Source organism: Mustela erminea, chromosome 19 (genome assembly GCF_009829155.1).
Source record: "Mustela erminea isolate mMusErm1 chromosome 19, mMusErm1.Pri, whole genome shotgun sequence".
In the NCBI taxonomy this organism is placed as follows: Eukaryota; Metazoa; Chordata; class Mammalia; order Carnivora; family Mustelidae; genus Mustela; species Mustela erminea.
The window spans coordinates 5657825-5676780 of NC_045632.1; the positions used below are offsets into that span (position 1 = coordinate 5657825).

The 18956-nt window shown below is 49.3% G+C and overlaps 2 protein-coding genes across 8 annotated transcripts in view; one reads left to right on the top strand and one right to left on the bottom strand.

Moving 5' to 3' along the window:
- The window catches only part of VRK3 (VRK serine/threonine kinase 3), a 33553-nt gene extending 29894 nt beyond the window's left edge, over positions 1 to 3659 (bottom strand). For 2 of the 4 annotated variants that reach the window (XM_032324557.1, XM_032324556.1), the window contains exons 1-2: positions 3480 to 3659; positions 2278 to 2340 (exon numbers count right to left, since the gene is read on the bottom strand). The gene's annotated coding sequence lies outside the window, so the exon portion shown is untranslated. Of the gene's footprint in view, positions 1 to 2277; positions 2341 to 3389 lie in introns of all 4 variants that reach the window. The other 2 variants (XM_032324558.1, XM_032324559.1) reach the window with 2 other exon arrangements.
- Positions 3660 to 3815: 156 nt separating this feature from the next.
- On the top strand, positions 3816 to 18669 carry ZNF473 (zinc finger protein 473). 4 transcript variants are annotated; one of them, XM_032325822.1, is made up of 5 exons: positions 3816 to 4153; positions 6787 to 6872; positions 12312 to 12435; positions 14214 to 14303; positions 15511 to 18669. In XM_032325822.1, exons 3-5 carry the CDS (start codon positions 12339 to 12341, stop codon positions 18090 to 18092), a joined length of 2769 nt encoding a protein of 922 aa, XP_032181713.1. In that variant the 5' UTR covers positions 3816 to 4153; positions 6787 to 6872; positions 12312 to 12338; the 3' UTR covers positions 18093 to 18669. The 4 variants fall into 4 exon arrangements, with proteins under 4 accessions (XP_032181713.1, XP_032181712.1, XP_032181716.1 ...); XM_032325821.1 differs by lacking the exon at positions 6787 to 6872 and having other exon boundaries at positions 3817 to 4153; XM_032325823.1 differs by lacking the exons at positions 3816 to 4153; positions 6787 to 6872 and adding an exon at positions 4161 to 4273.
- Positions 18670 to 18956: the final 287 nt, after the last annotated feature.

Here is an 18956-nt window from a genome sequence, read left to right on the forward strand (position 1 = left end):
AGTGGAGGGAGGGAACAGGAAGCTGAAGGCAAAAACCAAACGCACCACCAGTGAGTCATCACCTGCGCTCCCAGTGGTTACCAGACTGAAAAAGGGAGGAAAGTTATCCTGTTGGAGCAGACTGTCTTAGGAAGTGGCCACTTTGGAAATGAATTCCTGTCCCCTGGATTCAGCCTCCAGCCACTCCTCTCTCCCTTGTGGCCTGGGCAGGGGGGTGATGGGTGTGTGGGTGGTGGTGGTGGTGGTGGTGAAAAGCAGAAAAATGCAACACGGTCGTGCCTCTGAGTTAACGGACATCATGTAGGAGCTCTGCTCCAGGCGTGGGAGCACGGAGGGTTTTCTGCCATCATCTGTGATGTTCATTTCTTGGAACCCACGACAGGGATGGGAGAGAAGGTGAAAGCTGGCCAATCACCCACATTCTCCCCTACACTTCTCGGACACAAAACCCCCATCCCAAGCAGATTGGGGCCACGTGACTAGTTCTGGCCAATGGCATGTGAGTGGAAGTCACTTCCCAGCTGAGGTTGTGAAAAGCTGGAGTTCCTTCTCCGTCCACCAGCCCGCAGCTTGGAGACTTCTGGGGGTGGCATGCTCTGGGGGGCATAGCTGCAAAATGGAGGAGGGTGGCCTGGTCCACATTGGAATCTCAGGATCAGCAAATAAACTTATGTCACATGAAGCCACCAGGGCTTTAGAGTTGGTTAGAGCTATGCAGTGGGTCTCATCCTGACGTACTTAGTGAGACACTGGATTTCATAGCACTGTCCTCCAGGCCTTGCCTGTCTCTGGAATATTGCCTAAAACTTGTCAAAATCAAGACCAAAATCACACATAGAACCCACTACAAAGGAGGACAGGGCAGGAGTATTCATTTGCTTGGGCTACCCTCCCTAAACACCACTCCCTGGGTGGTTTCAAGGACAGGAATTAATTTTCTCAGAATTTTTGAGGCTAGAAGTCTGATATCAAGGTGTGAGAATGGGGTGCCTAGGGGGCTTGGTCTGTTACACGTCTGACTCTTGGTTTCCACTCAGGTCATGATCTCAGGTCCTAAGATTGAGTCCCACACCCCTGCTGAGAACAGGACCTGGCCTACGGAAAGCCTTTTATGGTAGTGGATGTTATTACTGTATCATGCCCTGTGTCCAACTTATATTTCAGTTGTTAATGTTTCCATTTCTCCCTTTCTCTGTCCATAAGTCCTGAGCCTCGCAGGCCTCCCCATTTCCTCTTGGTGCTGACTTATGGAATTCTAGTGCTTGCCCTTGAAAACCCTATGCCATCCAGACAGTGAACGAAAGAAATCTCAGCGAGAGGGGACAAGGGTTCCTCCTCCTGTTGGTCTGCAGAAAAGCAGAAACCATTTTTTTCCTGTAGGAAAGAGTCGCCCTTCCTTCATTTCACACAAACAAGTGGTGTACGACACCCGACACCAAAGACTGTCGCCAAGTATCCTTTAGCCTCCACGAAACCTGTAATTCTGACTGGTTGTGTCACTTGATAATTTGTTGTCCTCATCATGACATTTAAAAGGACATCTCTACCTTCTCGAAGGTACAAATACTGGTGAGTATTTTTGTTAAGCTGGAGAAGTCACCTCCACTTCCCCTTTCTCCCTTTAGGCCACAACAAACCTGAAGCCTTGGTGTTGACATCAGAGCCACAAGATCAAGATTGTCTAGAGGGTGGCTACCCTAAGGAGCTGTTCCAGACTTTGTTTTTAGTGAGAAAATTGTATTTGGGTTAAGCCACTGAGATTTGGGGGCTGCTGCTACTGCAGCGTAGTCTAGCCTCAACAGACTAGCATACTAGAACTTTACTAGGTTACTTATGAAATGAGAAATATGAAAATCCGGGCATGCCTGGATGGCTCAGTCAGTGAAGCAGCTGCCTTCGGCTCAGGTCATGATCGAGGGGTCCTGGGACTGAATCCTGGAACAGGCTCCCTGCTCAGCGGGGAGTCTGCTTCTCCTGCCCCTCTGCCCCCACCCCTGCTCATGCTCTCTCTAAAAAATAAATAAAAAATTTAAAAAATGAAAATCCATGGCATTTTTAAGTGGCTTTGCTTTATGTGGAATTTTCCCCAGTGCCAAGTGCCTTGGTTAAAGATGGCCTCTAGGGCGGGGCAAAAGTCTAACTCAGTGACCCTGCCATGTCCATGATAACCTTCCTCCTAGGAGTGAAGTCTGAGAGCAGCAACATGGAGGAGATGGAATAGTAGCAGGTGTTGATGGGGAAAAGGCCTTAAGGGGCATGTCCCTGAGGGGATGGTACCTTTAAGGGGTCACGGTCTGGCCCTCAGATTCACTGGGCTGGCAACTCCATCTTAACAGTATCCTGTAAGTGAATGAAAGTGGAGAGGTTGACTCAGGCCCACTTCACATATAAGGTTAGTGTTTATTGATCATTGGCAACATAGCCAGCATGTGCTAAGTTCATTCATTCATTCAGTAATCATTCACTTGAACGCCTGATATGTGCTGACCACTGGGATACAGCAGCAAAGGCAACAAACAGGCTCCTGACCGGAGAAAGCTCACATTCTAGTGTCAGAAGGGGACATTAATACACAAATGAGCAACAGTTTAACAGGTCAGATGAATTTAGTGCTATAGAAAACGCTCAAGAAATACGGATGGAAGAAGGGAGTTTCCAAGTGAAGTCACCAGTTGAAGATCACATGGCTAGGACTTAAACCCAAGGCTCCAACACTCAGGGGTCTTTATCATTCATTCACCCATTTATTTTATTTATTCAACAATATTTACTGAACATCTCTGTGTTAAGAATTACGTCCATCAGGGCACCTGGGTAGCTCAGTGGGTTAAGCCTCTGCCTTCGGCTCAGGTCATGATCTCAGGGTTCTGGGATCAAGCCCTGCATCAGGCTCTCTGCTCAGCAGGGAGCCTGCTTCCCCCTCTCTCTGCCTGCCTCTCTGCCTACTTGTGATCATCTCTGTGTCAAATAAATAAAATCTTTAAAAAAAAAAATTGCTTCCGTCCTGGCATGTTCTCAGCCACAGCACAGCAGAAGAGCTAAAGGCTGGATTCCACCTCCCAGCAGGAGGGACAGGTGTTGAGATAACCCGGATTCGCCTAGGCCCCGCCCTCAAAAGAAACCAGGGATGACGTAGTGCCAAGGAGGGGCACCTGTCAAACTCCTCACTAGCTCCGCCCACCTCGGTCGTAGTCACGACCACCAAGAGTCAACAAGTGGCTTGCAGGGGTCGCAAGGGCAGGGCAGTTATCCCGGCCGCCAGAAGTTTCTTTCATCCAGAGCCCTGCCCCCGGGGACTCTGTCTTCCACAAAGGATCGTGCAGACGGCATAGGCACCACTACTGGACTGCGGTCAGTGGATCGGGAGACCTCCCCCTGCTCCGCCTCACCTTCCCCTCACCTCTGGACTCCGTGACCGGGATAGGGAGCCAGACGGCTGCGGCCAAATTCTCCTACCCTTCCCAAAGAGTAGGACTCACCTTAGCTGTCCTACGCAAACTTCCGGATGGCCGAAAGCGCTGCGCGCGCATCCTCCACCCGGAGGGAGGACAGCTCCCGCGCAGGCGCTGCTGACAACCAGATGGCCCCCGGGCTGTGCCGGGGAGAGATTATTTCCTCATCGTTCACCCCCATTCCACCCTCTTTTGGAAGTTTCCTGGTTCTATTGCGCATGTGCTAACCTGGAGCCAATCATAAGGAGGGATGAAGCATGAGGCATCTCTCCGCCTATCAGAGAAAGGCCATATTATCATTTTCCCGCCTTAACTCCGCCCCTTACGTCCAAGCGTCTTTTCAGGAACTGCCCTCTCAACGCGTTCCCATGGCAATCCTCGGTCGCCTTCAACAGTGTAAAAACTGAACTACAATACCCACAGGCCACCTAGCCCCGATTTTGTTTCTATTCTATTCCCAGAGTGCTCAGCGGAACCTCTAAGGCCAAGAAGCGGGTGGAGATAGGAAGACTAGGAAAGGAGCTCGCACAGTGTTCTGGGAAACGGAGTCTTCGAGCCGGTGCGGAGTCTCCTCGGTGGAGTAGTTTGAGGAAATTCACGCGGCGGCGGAAGTGGTTATGAGGCGCGAGTGAGGGGAGTTGGGTCGGCGTTTCCCTCCGGGCGGGAGTCGCATCTGTTAATCCGGCGGAGCAGTCTTTCAGGTGAGGGGACGCCTTGGCTGGTGTTGCTGCGTACTCCGGACGCTTGGGTGTTCAGTCCTTCCTGAAGGGTGACGGAACCTTCACGGGGCGATTTCGGCAAAGGGTGCGCGGTCTTGGACGGTAAGGTGTCTAGATAGGGTCTTGAAGGCTGTCGCTTCAGAACCTGTTCTGGGTCGGGCTCTCGCTGATGGAGCCCTTGAGAGGAGCGGTTAAATTTTTATTTTACTTTTGATTGAGGAGTCTGAGGCCGAAGGAGGCGTTGAATTGCCCAAAGTTGAAGCGGGGCAGATCTCGAGGGACGAATGAATGGGAGTTCTTCAGGAGGTCGCTCCGCTTCACATTTGAGCGCGCCTCCTGCGTGCCAGGCGCCGCGCTGTTCTCGGATTTCCTGCTGGGATCTCTGCAACTGTGCCAAGGGCAGCTCCTCGCTTTTATCGGCTCCCTTGGAAGCGTCTCGGGAATCACAATTTTTCAGAGCTTAAAAAGTTAATAGGGTGCATATTTCATAGTTAGGCATACCCCAGAGGGATCTGGGACAATTCTTGGAAATTGATTATTTCCGCTGGGAAAGGCGTGTATCTTCACAATAGTGTGAAGGGTTCTGTTTTGCTGTCAGTTTATGAATAAAGTTCTGTTTTTCAGAACTCTTTTCGGTTTTTAGAATTACAGATAGGGCACTGTGGATCTTATAATTTGTTCCATTTTGTGCACGTGGTAACCAGACGCAGAGAGCATGAATGATCTAGATCTAGCCATGGCCCCACATTAAGAAGAAGCAAGACTTCCCAACTCCAGGGCCCAAGATTTTTCAGTCCTGTAGTTGTTTGGCTCAAGTTATTCTGACAGGCTGGGTGACCTTGAGCTTCACAGTCAGGCTCCAGTTTCTTCTGTCCCAGAGCTTAGAGTGTATGAGATATGGACAGAACGTGATGTGAAAACTGTAGACAGGTCTCAAACTCAGATGTCTCTGAGAGTCAGACAGAGAAGTTAAAGGAGAGAACCCAACTGGAGGAGGACTGTGGGGGCATAACGGAGCGTGTGCCCCATCTAAGGGAGATAGCTTTAAATAGGTACCAATAAACAGCTCAGTGGGCCAAATCCTAGAAATTTTTGGAAACTGGAAATAGAATTTAAAGAAAAGATTTTAGTTATTTGTTTGACAGAGATCACAAGTAGGCAGAGGCAGGCAGAGAGAGAGGTGGAGGCAGGCTCCCTGCTGAGCAGAGAGCCCCATTCGGGGCTCAATCCCAGGACCCTGGGATCATGACCTGAGCCGAAGGCAGAGGCCTTAACCCACTGAGCCACCCAGGCGCCCCTGGAAATAAAATTTTTAAGCGAAATTTCCCAGTTTTCAAGTTTGAGACTACTTAATTTTCTTTCAAAACCTATCTGCCAGCACTGTGGGCAAAAAAATCACATCTGTGGACCAAATTATACTTACAAGTTGAGACTTAACCTCTGTCATGTGAGGAAAACCACTGATGAGTAAATGTTAGCACTTACAAGTCTGCTACTTTGCCTTATCTGCAATCAAAATCTGGAAAGTCTTGGAGATATTTTTTCCATAAATTTGGTATCTGCTGATTGGAACTGCTAAGAGTTACAACCTTTATCCTACCTAGAGTGAATATTTATACCCTTCACATGAAATATCGATGTGTTCAATTACCAAATGCTGCCTATCCCACACTGCACTGTGAAATTTAATGAAATATATTGTATATATGGTATATCACCTTCTAAAAAAAATCTGAACATTTCTGAACTTTGAAGCACATCTGGGCCCAGAGGCTTAAGACTTGTGGGCCCATCATTAAGTCCTGCTGCTTTGTGACTGGGGGTGTTTTCATCACTCCACAGATACGTGCCAACTAGGAAGGTCACAGTGGCTACCGATGTGTAAAAAGCCCTATGCTACAGTATTTTGTATATTATGGGTTAAGAAAATAGCTCAATGGGCAGTGTCCATTATATATATATATATATTTTTTTTTTTTTAAATGAAGTAAAATAGAAAAGATCCTGGTACATTTTGCTTTATAGGATTCAGTATTATTTTATGAAGCTTTTGTTCAGTTATGCATGTGAATGAGTAGTAATGGTATATATTGTCTTTGTTCCTGTGGGTCATGGTTAAAAAAAAAAAAAAAGTTGGAGAAATCTTGCTATTGTAGAATAGCAAGTTTTGGAGGCCAACTCATCTGGACTTATATCCTAGAGATGGTCATTCGAAATCCCAGAAGTGTCATCCCAGGGGTTCAATTAGACTTTGCATTCTGTCAAAAAATGTGTAAGAACTATTTACTGTGCTGTAGTGAGCGAGACAGGAAGTCCCATCACCTTAATCGAAGGTCCCACCACCATAGTCGGCATCTCTCCCAAACATGCACCTGGACTCTAACAAGTGCCAAGGATGGTCATGAAGTCGCTTTGTAGGCTCTGAAGCACAGTGGAAATGGGGGGCTGGGGGAGTTTCAATAAGTACAAAATTGTTGTTGTGATTCCTGCAGGGAGACTCACATTCTGCCTGGTCCTCCTACTTCTGGACATTTTGGGGCTCATCCAGCATGGCCAGGGAGTCAGCCCTCAGAGGAAGGGAGACTTTGCCCCAGTTCCCTTATCCCCCCCTACAGCCCTGCCAGTGGGGAACGTGGAGGAAAAGGAGAGGGAGCTTGAACGAGACCTCCAAGCTGCTGGGCCCTAGTTGGCTGTGACTGTGGTGAGTTGAGGGCCCCTCCATCCTAATTGGTCATCCCCAGAGCGTGCACAGCTGACCTGCCTTTATTCTGGGCTCATTTTCCTCTGGTGGCCCCCAAGTGATTCTCTTGTTATACTGTCACTCCCCTGTGGATTCCTTCCAGGAATCCTTGCTGCTTATAAGATGAAATCCACATTTCTCAGCACGATCCTGTGTGATCTCACCCCTTACAGCATCTTCTCTGCTTCCCTGTATAACCAAAACTCCCTTCTAAACTCCCTTCTTGGCCTGGTGGTAAAATGTTCCACTGTACTTTCCAGATTCCCAGCCTCTGCTCTGGCTCCACCCTCTGTCAGAATACCCTGCCCGCCGTCAGGGTGTCTTCCACAGCCTTCAAGACACAGCTCAATCCCTGTACCTTCTCTGGGTGTCAGCTCTCCCCAGATCTGCTCTGCTCTCCCTTAGCACCCCCTGCTGTCTCCCCGCAGCACAGGCCCACCTGGATGTGGTTGTCCCTGCCCCTGTCCGGCAGCCCCACCACACACGGTGCTCCTTGGGGACGGGTACTGATTGGGATTCACCTCTGGGCCCCCAGGGACCAGCACAGGCCTGGTACACGGGAGTTCTTGAGGTGTTGCTTGAATGATGAATGAAAACCTTCCTCTCCCTGGTAAGTACCTGCTTATCCTTAACGGCCCAACTTGAATATCTCACCTGATCAGGAAGCTTTCCCTGACTCCAAGGCAATGTTCTCACACCCTTTTCCGGACACAGCCCTGGATACTGCCCTCTGTCACAGCCCTGTCATCTCCTTATGCTCACTATCAGCATCCCTGAGTGTCCCCTCCAGGTCAGGTACCGGGTCTGACACCTCTATGCCTCCAGCCTTCTCAGAGGGTTCTGGCACACAAGAGAAATGACTGTTGAAGGAATGAATGCATGCTCTCACCTTGTCACCGTCCAGTATAAAACTCTTCGTGGCTCCCTAGTGCCCCATGGATCAAGGCCAGGGTCTTCCCACATCCTCCATCACCATTTCAGGGGTGCTGCTGTCCCTCAAGGTCGAGGAGTCCAGGAAAGGAACTCCTTGGGACTCTATAATCGGGCGCCCGCTGAGAAAATCTCTTTGGCTAACCCCTTCCAACAGGGTAGAGATACCAACAGTTTCAGCTACAAATAAAAGAACACTTGACTCAACCCAGTTTAAACAGCCAGCAGATTCTAGCGCACATAACTGGAAAGGCCAGCGCGGGTGCTGGCTTGATCCGCCAGCTCACCCAGTGTGATCAGGACCCAGTTTATTGTTGCCATCTCTGAACCCCACTATCTGTCATCTCCGGCCTTGTCCCAAAACAGCTGCCCGGACTGCGTGCCTCCACGTGCCTCCTATGAGTGGGCTTTGTTCCAGGCGCTGTATCTACACACTAGGGAACTGGCTGATGTGGTCCCTGCCGTCCTGTAGCTCACATGTTATGGGGGGGTGTGGTGAAAGCGGGTCTGTTTGCGAGGGCTGCTGTAACAAACTGCCTTGAACAACAGAAATTTATTGTCTTAGTTCTGGAGGCTAGAAGTCTAAGTCACGGTGTCAGCAGGGCTCCTTTGTTTTGGAGGCTGTGGGGGAGAATCCCTTCCATGCCTCTTGCAAGCTTCTAGAGGGGCCTGTGTTCCCTTGACTCGGGGTCCCATCCCTCTGACCTCTGCATCCATCATCACCTTGCCTTCTCCCTCCTTCGACTCCTTCTGCCCCCATAAGGATATTGGTCCTGACACTTAGGGCCCACATTGATCATCTGGGAGATCCTCCCCTTCTTAGGACCCTTTACAGGTGTGTCCTTTTTGCCGTACAAAGTAATAGCCGTGAGTTCTGGGGATTAGAACATGGATGTCTTTAGGGGATCATTATGTCTAAGGTCTAAAAGGGTATCTCAAACTTAACTTGTACCAAACCAAACTCAGACTCTGCCCTGAAACCTGCTTCTCTCACATCTCCAGAAGCTACAACTCTGTCCTTCCAGCTGCTCAGGCTAAAATCTTAGCGATGTCTGGGTCCCTCTCTTTCACTTGCTATATTTGATCTCTTGGGAAGTGTCAGCACTGTCATCAAAATGCTACATCTCACCCTCCCCCATTCCTGTTTCATTTCTCACCTGGATCATGAAATTTGTCCTTTTGCTTGTCTCCCTGCCTCTGCCCTTCCACCTTTAAACATTTTCCAGGAGGGGGAACCTGTTGAGAATATGCTTCATTAATATGCTTAATTTTTGAGAAATCTTTCTGTTGTATTTTTTAAATTTAATTTAATTTTTAAATTTATTTTATTTTATTTTTATTTTTATTTTTTTAAGTAGGCTTTACACTCAGCATGGAGCCCAACATGGGGCCTGGACTCATGACCCTGAAATCAAGACCTGAATTGAGATCAAGAGTTAGATGCTCAACCGACTGAGCCACCAATGTGTCCCGAAATCTGTGTTGTAAAATAAAGCACAAATGCAGAAATGCACGTCAAATGAATGACTTAGTGAAGGCAAACACGAACCGGGTTAAGAGTGAGATCTTGGCCATCCTGGAGGCCCTCAGTGGGCTATATCCCAGCCCTCTTGTGTCCCCATAAATAACCTGACTTTTGTAGTCATCATTTCCTTTAGAGAAGTTGGTGTTGGGGGGGAGGTGGGGAGAGGCAGAGGGAGAAAGAGAATCTCAAGCAGACCCCATGCCCAGCACGAAGCCCAATGCTGGACTCCATCCCACCACCCTGAGATCATGACCTGAGTTCAAATCAAGACCAGACACCCAACCTACTGAGCCACCGAGGTGCTCCTTCCTTCTGGTTTTTTGAACAATAGTTTTATCACCCAAATGCATGTCCCTTTTGCCCCATCTCTTTTTTTAATGCTTTTTTTTGGGGGGGGGTTTCTTAACATACAGGTTCCTCCTCTGTCCTGTTCTGTTCTTAGTAGTTTGTCCATTGAAGAACCAGGGCTGTTTGGTCTGTAGAATTTTCCCAGTCTGGTTTTTTTTTTTTTTTCTGGTTACATACTTTTGCTGCCATTCAGCACGCTCTTAGTTGGTGGGTGGATTCAGAGGCTTGATCAGTCTCAGCTAATCCTTTTGGTAGAACTTGGGGAGGCCCACAATGTCTGGTTCTCTCTCTCTCTGATCCTGGCAGACACCCTTATGCTCTCATCTCTGCATTCCTCATGGCTTGTGAGATGGTGGTGCTCTAATTCCCTCATTCCTTTTCATTAGTTGGAATACTCTTATAAAAAGACAGCTCCCTGGGGGCGCCTGGGTGGCTGAGTTGGTTAGGTGTCTGACTCTTGGTTTCAGCTCAGGTCATGATCTCAGGGTTGTGAGATCAAGCCCTGCATTGGACTCTGCCCTGAGCGTGGAGTCTGCTTGAGATTCTCTCTCTCCCTCTCCTTCGGCCCCTCCCCCACTGCATACACACACTCTCTCTCTCTCTTAAAAAAAAAGATACCCCCTTTCATCTTCTATTTGGTAACCCACTGGTACAGTTCGTATAGCAGAGGTGGGATAAATGCTTGATTCTTTCCTCCTATTTACCAATTTTCAATATAAGATCAGTTCCTTACTATCATCCTCTGAAGATGAGCATTTTTTTTTAACATACTCATGTGTGTGTGTTGACTGTTAATTCTTAAGAGTTTTTCAAAGCATTTTCCACAAATATCAGTAGGACTCACCCAGATTAAATCCCATAAGGACTAGACTTCTCTGCTGGGTGCCTGGTGTGAGGCAGGCTTGGAGCAGGTGTGCAGTGGTCCCTGGCCGATGGGTGCTGCTGTGCAGACAGGCCTTGGCTCGCTGCATCCCCACAGCAGCTGTATTTTAGAGATGAGGAAACCAGGCCTTAGAGATATGGAATAACAAGATCCCACGGTTCATAAATAGCAGAACCAGAATTGGATCTGGGGGTCTGACAGACTACAGAGTCATGCCTCTAACTGGTTGGCATCCTAGGGTCATGCCGCTGGGGCTCTTGCTCCTTTGCCCCCACTTAGAGAATGTGTGACTTTGGGCAGGTGAATCTGATTCTCTGGGTCTCAGTCTTTTGTAAATGGGATAATCCAGCCTTCAAGGAGGTGGTGAATGAGGACTCCTGGATGAGACATGTGATGGGGATGGAGAGGCGTGGAACTGTCCTTTGGTTCCTTTGCTTGGGTCCTTCCTACGTGGTAGGAGGACTCGGTCGCTTCTTGGAGTAGCCCTGTGCCATGGGGCTCATTAGTCCCATTTTACTAATGAGGTAGGAATCAGGGTTCAGAAGGGGCATGTGACTTACTTGCCAGTGGTCATCCACAGGGGAAGGTAGTGGGGCCAAGTGCCAAGCCCAGCTAGAGACTCAGGTTCCATTCTCAGGTCAGACATCCCTGTAGGGGCACCTGGGTGGTGTAGTCAGTTAAGCTTCCGACTCTTGGTTTCGGCTCAGCTCATGATCTCAGGGTCATGGGACTGAGCAAGGGTACAGAGTTGGGATGCCTGGGTGGCTCAGTCGGTGAAGCCGCTGCCTTCGGCTCAGGTCGTGATCCCTGGGTCCTGGAATCCTGTCCCGCATCGGGCTCCTTGCTCAGTGGGGAGCCCGTTTCTCTCTCTGCCTCTACCTGCCATTCTGCCTGCTTGTGCTCTCTGACAAATGATTAAATGAATAAAATCTTAGAAAAAATAAAGGGAACAGTTTCCAGTTCTGCAAGACTAAGTAAGTTCTGGTGATGGCCTCATAATGTGAGCATTTAATGCCACTGGACGAAGTGGCACTTTGCTGTTGTGGGTTTTGTTTTTGTTTTTGTTTTTGTTTTGTTTGTTGTTGTTGTTGTTTTTTTACCAATTAAAAAAGGAAAAAAAACACCACTGAGATGTTAGACAAATCTGCATTCAGACATTGAATATGGTCTAGGTAGTCAGTGATTAAGGAGTTCTTTTGTAAATATTTAAGTATTCACAGGGGAAATCAGATCCTGCCTGGGATTCATTTTCAAATATTTTGCTCCCCCTCCCCCCAAAACCTTTAATGAACAAAATAGACCAATCTTATCAGGGGTTGAAGCTGGGTTATAGGTACATGGAGGTCTATCACCTGCAAATCTCTACTTCTGTATTTGTTTGAAAATTTCCATAAGAACTTAAAATCTTGAATGAACACTCAAAGCAAGAGCCCCAGAATGAACACTCAAAAGCAAAAATAGATTTAAGCAACAGGCAGCTTTAAGTGGATTTAAGTCCTGCCTGTGTGACCTTGAGGGGATCTCACGTCCCCTCTCTAAGACTCCATATCTCACCTATAAAATATGGGGATGCCCCAGTCCCTTAAGTCTCAGGCTTTTCAGAAGATGATTTTTGTTAAAGGCCTGGTATGTTGACAGCGGGGTGCATGGAGTAAGCCACTGGGTCCCTCCCTGACTCCAGTCCCAGTGTCACTGATGGCGTGTCACATTTCAGGAATTTGCACCTCTTGGGGATGCAGCCATGGACTTCACCTTGGACTGGGAGCACCTAGGGCTGGACCAGGGGGACCTGTTCTGGGACACAGCGCTGGACAACTACCAGAACATTTTCCTTCTAAGTGAGTGTCCCCTCCAGCTCTGGGGGCCCAGTCACTGCCCTACCCAGTGGCTCCTGTCTCCCTGGATAAACTCCCAGCTCCTGAGCACCAAAGAACAAGCATGACGTGGCCCAACATTGCTCAGCCGGGTGGTTCTGGCCACAACCCCCACTCTGGGGACATTGGCAATGCCCTTGCTGATTGTCGGCCCTTGGGAATGGGGGGTGGGCCCAGGCTCACTGCCACACGTCCTGGAATGCAAGGACAGTCCCGACAGCCGAGGATTATCCAACCCCAAATGTCAGGAGGTTGAGAGACCCTGATTGGCCTCCATCTGCCCCTCTGGCCTCGTCAGCACTTTCCTCTTTGTCCTTGTTGAGCTGACACACAGGGTCCTCGCATCTGCCTTCCCCTCTGCTAGACTCATTCCCTCGCTGTCCCCAGGACGGCCTGTGAGCAAGTCCTTCTCTGTCTTCTGCTCTGCTCGCCCACCCCCCCTGCACTTGCTAACTGCTCCCCTGATGCTTTGTCTCCCGCAGCTGGGACGGGTGCTCCCCAAGGGCGGGAGGACTCAACATGTAGTCGTACTCCTAGCCACGACATGGGACAGAGAAAGGACCCAGCACAGGCGGCCCAGGGGAAACCAGAGCCAGCTCCCAGAGCCCTCTTTCTGTGACTCCCACAGGATGCTTACCGAGGTGACAGCACCTGTGAAATGTCTACCAGGAAACACGTGTTAAGGAGACCCAGCTCCCATAGTCTTTATTTGGGGGCTGGTCACAGACACGCCCTCTGCCTGGAACATGACGGGATTCTAGATTCCCAGCAGGAAAGCAGGAGTTCAGCATGACCATGGAGGCACGCTCATCTTGGTTCGGGAGATCAGGCACCCTCCTCCAGTCCAGGTTCCCAGACACCAGCCACGGGCCAGCCTTGCAGATTTTCTCTCAGCTCCGCTCGGTGTATGTGACACAAGCAGCTTGGCTCAGACCCCCGCGTCTTCTGTTTTTAAAGTAGGGCCCCCGGTAAAGGCATGTTTCCCTTGACTTCCCCGCGTGCTTGTGTGCATGTCTGAGTGGCTTACTAGCTTCCTCTGGTTGCTCCTGCCACGGACACCACAGTGAGACAGTTCTTACAGTTCTGGAGGTTGGAAGTACAAAATGGGTCTGACAGGGTGAAGACCAGGGTGTTGGCAGGGCTCGATCCTTTGGGAGGCTCCAGGGAAGGGTGTTTCTTTGCCCCTTTTCAGCTTCTAGAGGCACCTGCATTGCTTGGCTCATGGCCCTTTCATTTCAAGCCAGGAGGGGCTTTTCCTCCACTGTAGTACGGTCCCCCCTGGTATTATGACTCTGCTCCCTTCCTTGAACAGTCTGCAGAGGGCAGAGCATGGGGCCGACTGGTCCGTGGGAACCCGGCATGCTCCATCCTGGCCCGGCCCACGGAGGCCTCAGGTGATGTGCACTCCCTGGTGAATGTGGGACCCACGGATGGCGGTGTAAGTACAAGCCTCTCTCTACCTGGCAGACCGCTCATTCCTCAAGAGCTGCGGCAGGTCCTTTGTATCCCCAGCCTCGGCTGTCACAGCTCTGATCGCCCTGGATTGTGACTGGGTCCCTCCTCCACCAGACTGGGAACCCAGCAGGGCAGGTATCCCTGGAGTCACTCAGTGCTATATCTGGCCCTCAGGAGCAGTGTGCTGAATAAAGCACTGGCTGGGCAGGACAGCCAGAAGGTTCCCACTATGCAGCCGGCTGGCCCTCCATGTCCTGGTGGATGACAGGGCTCTTCTCTGCCTGCAGATCCCTCCAAACCCAAACTGACCTCCCAGCCAGATGGCGCCGAAGAGCAGAAGGTGCTGGAGAGAGAAAGCCCAGAATCAGCAGGCCCCAGTGAGTGGGCAGGGATGGGAGGGCAGTGGGCCTGTGGGACCTGGCCCTTTGTGTGCCACCCATCTTTGGAACTTCCAGCAGACCCAGAACATTTACCCAGACATCTTGACCCTGGGTTGATGAGTGTTGCTCTGCTGTGTGCTGGCTTCTGTCCGCTTGTCCTGATGGGTTGGGACCCTCCCTCTGCGGACCTGTCTTGTCTCCGTCTCCATCAGTGTTCAGCATGTGGCTGGTCTGGTGGCTTTCTTTTGTTCCTTCTTTGGTCCTTTCAGGCCCTGAGTTAGTCTGTCCACCTTTCTGCCCCTTGTGTGCCCCTTGACCCCTGCGAACCCCCAGTCTGTTTCACCCCTCTTTGTATAGGTCTGCCCCACAGGGCACAGTGGGTGGCTGCATCTGGGAATAAGCAAGCCCAGGCCTAGATGCAGCCCAGAACATTTGTTCGGGTCTCCCCTAGGCCACAGCTCCTTTGGGGGGGAGCAGGTTAGGCATTGAGGCTGTTAGCCTCGTTGAGATGTCCCCAGTGGGAAAAGGCAGAGGCAGGGGCCTTGTCTGGGGCACAGAAGGCTTTTCTCATGGTCACATCATTCATATAAGAAGGGCCTCTGAATCAGAGACCACAGGGTAGTGGCCGCATGGCTCAGTCTCGGCCTCCACCACCCAGTCAGGATGCAGCTCTGTTCTTGGCTCACTACTCATGAGCTTGTGAGCTCAGACCCTCTGTAGCCTCCTTTTGAGTGCACCAGTGTTTGTACATAGGTGACTGGCCCAGGCACAGAATCCCAGTACCTTAACAATATACGCTGTTTCCAAGCATGTGTAGCCGTGCCTTTGCCAACCACATCTGTCCTCCAGCAGTAATAACTGTACTGCATTATTATCATCTGTATCTTCTGCCCCTTCTCGAGGAAGCAGGCCATAGCCAACGGGGGTGGTGGCAGAGACTATCTGCTGAGAGACTCCTGTTCCCAGGGGAGACCCCGTGGCTGCCCAGTTCCCCGCTTAACTATCCTGGAAGTGGGCTCTTTATTTCCTGCGATGCCAGTTCTAGCCGGGTTACCACTTTGACCCCTTCTCCTTCATTGCCTTGAGGACAGGCTTACCGGGGAGCCATCACTCGTTCTCCCTCTTGTCTGTGTTTTCACCCTGCAGCTCCTGACAATTTTTACCCCAGGGAATGGGAGACATTTGCATTTTACCTCTCTTTCAGACCCGGCTGAGGTCAAGAACTGTCTTCTGGGCCAAGACTTCTTGGAAGAAGGACTCTCCCAGGAGATTGTGGAGACGTTTTCCAAGGATGGCCTCTGGAACTCCAGTTGGGGGAAAGCCTGTGTAGGCGAGAGTTGGTTAGATAGTTTCCTAGGAGATCCAGAAAGTTTTCTGAGGTCTGACTTTGTTACCAACAAGGAAAGTCCCATAGAAGGCAGGAGTCATGATCTCAAGGGAGACTTCGGTCCTGAGTCCCTCCTTTCCACAGGAGAGGATTCTGTGATACACGATCTTCCTGAAAAGAGCCCGGCACCAGCTACATCTCTGGAACATGGGAATGACTTTGGCTGTGACTTAGACCAGAGCCGACAGGAGACTGTCCAGGAAGAGGAGAAACTGTATAAATGTAGTGAATGTGGGAAGAGCTTTGGCCAGAGTTACCACCTTATCCAGCACTGGATTATTCATACTAGAGAGAAACCCACTGTGCATCAAGAGTATGAGGAAGGTTTCAGCCAGAGTTCTTGCCTCTTTGTGCCTCTGATGACTCATACAGGCTACAAATCCCATGTGTCTACCAAGTACGGGAAGACTTCCAGTCAGAATATACACCACCTGTGGCATCAGAAAAATCACACTGGAGAAAAACCACCTAAGAATGAAGATGGTGACCAGCCATCGGATCTCAGCTTACAGCCTGCTGAGCATCAGAAAACCCACACAGGGAGTCAGTCCTACGGATGCAGTGAGTGTGGCAAGAGTTTCAGCCAAACGTTTCACCTTAAACAGCATCAGAAGACCCACACCCAGAAATGCTATGAATGTGCCAAATGCAAGGCAACCTTCAACTTCCGTAAATATCTCCTCCGACACCAGAAAATCCATACTGCAAACACTCCCTCTGAGTGTCAGGAGTGTGGGAAGGTCTTCAGACGGAGCTTGCTGCTCACCAAACACCAGTCTGTTCACACTGGAGAAAAGCCTTACAAGTGTGATCAGTGTGGGAAACCCTTCAGGAATATCTCAACCCTAAAGATCCACCAGAGGGTTCACAGTGGAGAGAAGCCTTACAAATGCAATGAGTGTGGGAAAGCCTTCTACCGGAACACTCACCTTAATGAACATCAGAGGATTCACACTGGTTACCGACCTTACAAATGTCACAAATGCATCAAGAGTTTCAGCCGGCCCTCCCACCTGATTCGACACCAGTCCATCCATGCCACAGAAAAGCCCTACAGCTGTGCTAAATGCAAGGAAACTTTCAGCCACAATGAACACCTTGTCCAACACCAGAAAATGCACAGTGTGGAGACCCCTTATGAATGTCAGGAGTGTGGTGAGCACTTCATCTGCAGCTCCACCCTAACTTGCCACCAGACTGTTCACACCAGAGAAAAACAAGGACTTGGGGAGAGCGGGAGGATCTTGAATCAGGACTCAGAGCAGAGGGAGCAACCAAGGATAGGCGAGAAGCACTTTAAATGTAACAAATGTGAGAAAACCTTTAGCCGCAGCAAATACCTGACTCAACACAAGAGGGTTCACACCAGGGTGAAGCCCTTTGAATGTAACCAGTGTGGAAAAGCCTTTGGCCAAAGTACACAGCTCATTCGCCACCAGAGCATCCACTCTGGAGCAAGGCGGTATGAATGTGGGAACTGTGGGAAGGCCTTCATCCACAGCACTTCCCTCACCAAACATCAGTCTGTCCATAAGAGTGAGCACCCCTTTAAATGTAATGAATGTGGAAAGACCTTCAGTGAGAGCGCACATCTTTCAGAACATTGGTTAATCCACACTGCAGAGAAACTCTTCCAGTTTAACAAGTGCGACAAAGCCTTTGCCCACAGTAACTACCTTACTGAGGATCAGAGAGGTCATGCTAGAAAGAAGTCCTTTGAGTGTAACAAATGTGGAAAATCAATCCATCAGAGCTCATGCCTTTCTAAGCATCAGAGAGATCACACAGGTGAGAAACCCCACAAATGCCCAGACTGTGGGAAAACCTTCAGCCTGGGTGCTCAACTCACTCAACATCAGAGAGTTCACACCGGAGAAAAGCCTTATGTTTGTCAGGAATGCGGGAAAGCCTTTAGCCAGAGCTCGTGCCTTTCTGTTCACCAGCGAGTTCACACCGGAGAAAAGCCTTATGTTTGTCAGGAATGCGGGAAAGCCTTCAGGCAGCGCTCGTGCCTTTCTGTTCACCAGAGAATTCACACTGGAGAAAAGCCTTATGTTTGTCAGGAATGCGGGAAAGCCTTCAGCCAGAGCTCATGCCTTTCTGTTCACCAGAGAATTCACACTGGGGAGAAGCCTTATGTGTGTGCTGAATGTGGGAAAGCCTTTGCCCAGAAAGCAAATCTGATGCAGCACGAGAGAATTCACACTGGGGAGAAGCCTTATGCCTGTAGGATATGTGGGAAAGCCTTTGGCCTCAGTGCCCATCTCAGTCAGCACCAGAGGGTTCACACCCAAGAGAAACTAGCAGTGTCAACCTTGTCAGCCCTTTGCTGCAGGTCTCAGCAGACATTAGCAAGTTCACACTTACAGGTAACAAGGAGTTTAGAAAGTAACAAGTAGCAATACTTCCTACTACTGGGTGGCAGCAAAGCCCCAGACATCTGAACACAGTTCATCTGAGTCCTAAAGTTGAAATCACATTGTAAGCTCCCTGCCCCCAAATAAATACATCTCTTTATCTACAAAGAGTGATTAGAAAATTTGTACACAAGTTTCATGAAAACACAGTAGTTGAGAACATGGGAATTCAGAGGTAGAGATAGTTGGCTGATTGAAATCTCAGCTCTGACACCTGCTACCTGAGTGATCCTGGGAGAGTCATGGGACCTCCTAGGGCCTCAGCATCCTCATCTGTAAAATGGGCACAAGACCTACCTCAGAGGGCTGTTGTGAGGATAAATAAATAGATGTAAATAAGCACTTTGAACTGAGTAGCCACCAAATGTGAGCTACAAGTACTTATGAGATACAACGAATATATATATATATATATATACATATATATGTATATATATATATATATATATATAGCAATCCTCTATTTACTGCAGTTAATATTATGTGGTGGCTTTTATTGTTTTTAAAAAGATATTTACTTGTGAGAGAGCATGAGCAGGGAGCCCAACCTGAAATTCGATCTTAGGACCCCGAGATCATGACCTAAGCCAAAGGTAGATGCCCAAATAACTGAGCCACCCAGTTGTGCCTCATTTTTTTAAAAGACTTTACTTTTAAGTAGTATCTATACCCAATGTGGGGCTCAAACTCACCACCCTGAGACAAAGAGCCATATTCTCTTCTTATTGAGCCAGGTAGGTGCCCTTGTGTCACTCGTTTTTTTTTTTTTAGATAGTTTTTTTTTTTAAAGATTTTATTTATTTTAGAGAGAGTGAGTGGGAGGGCGAGGAAGAGAGAATCTGAAGC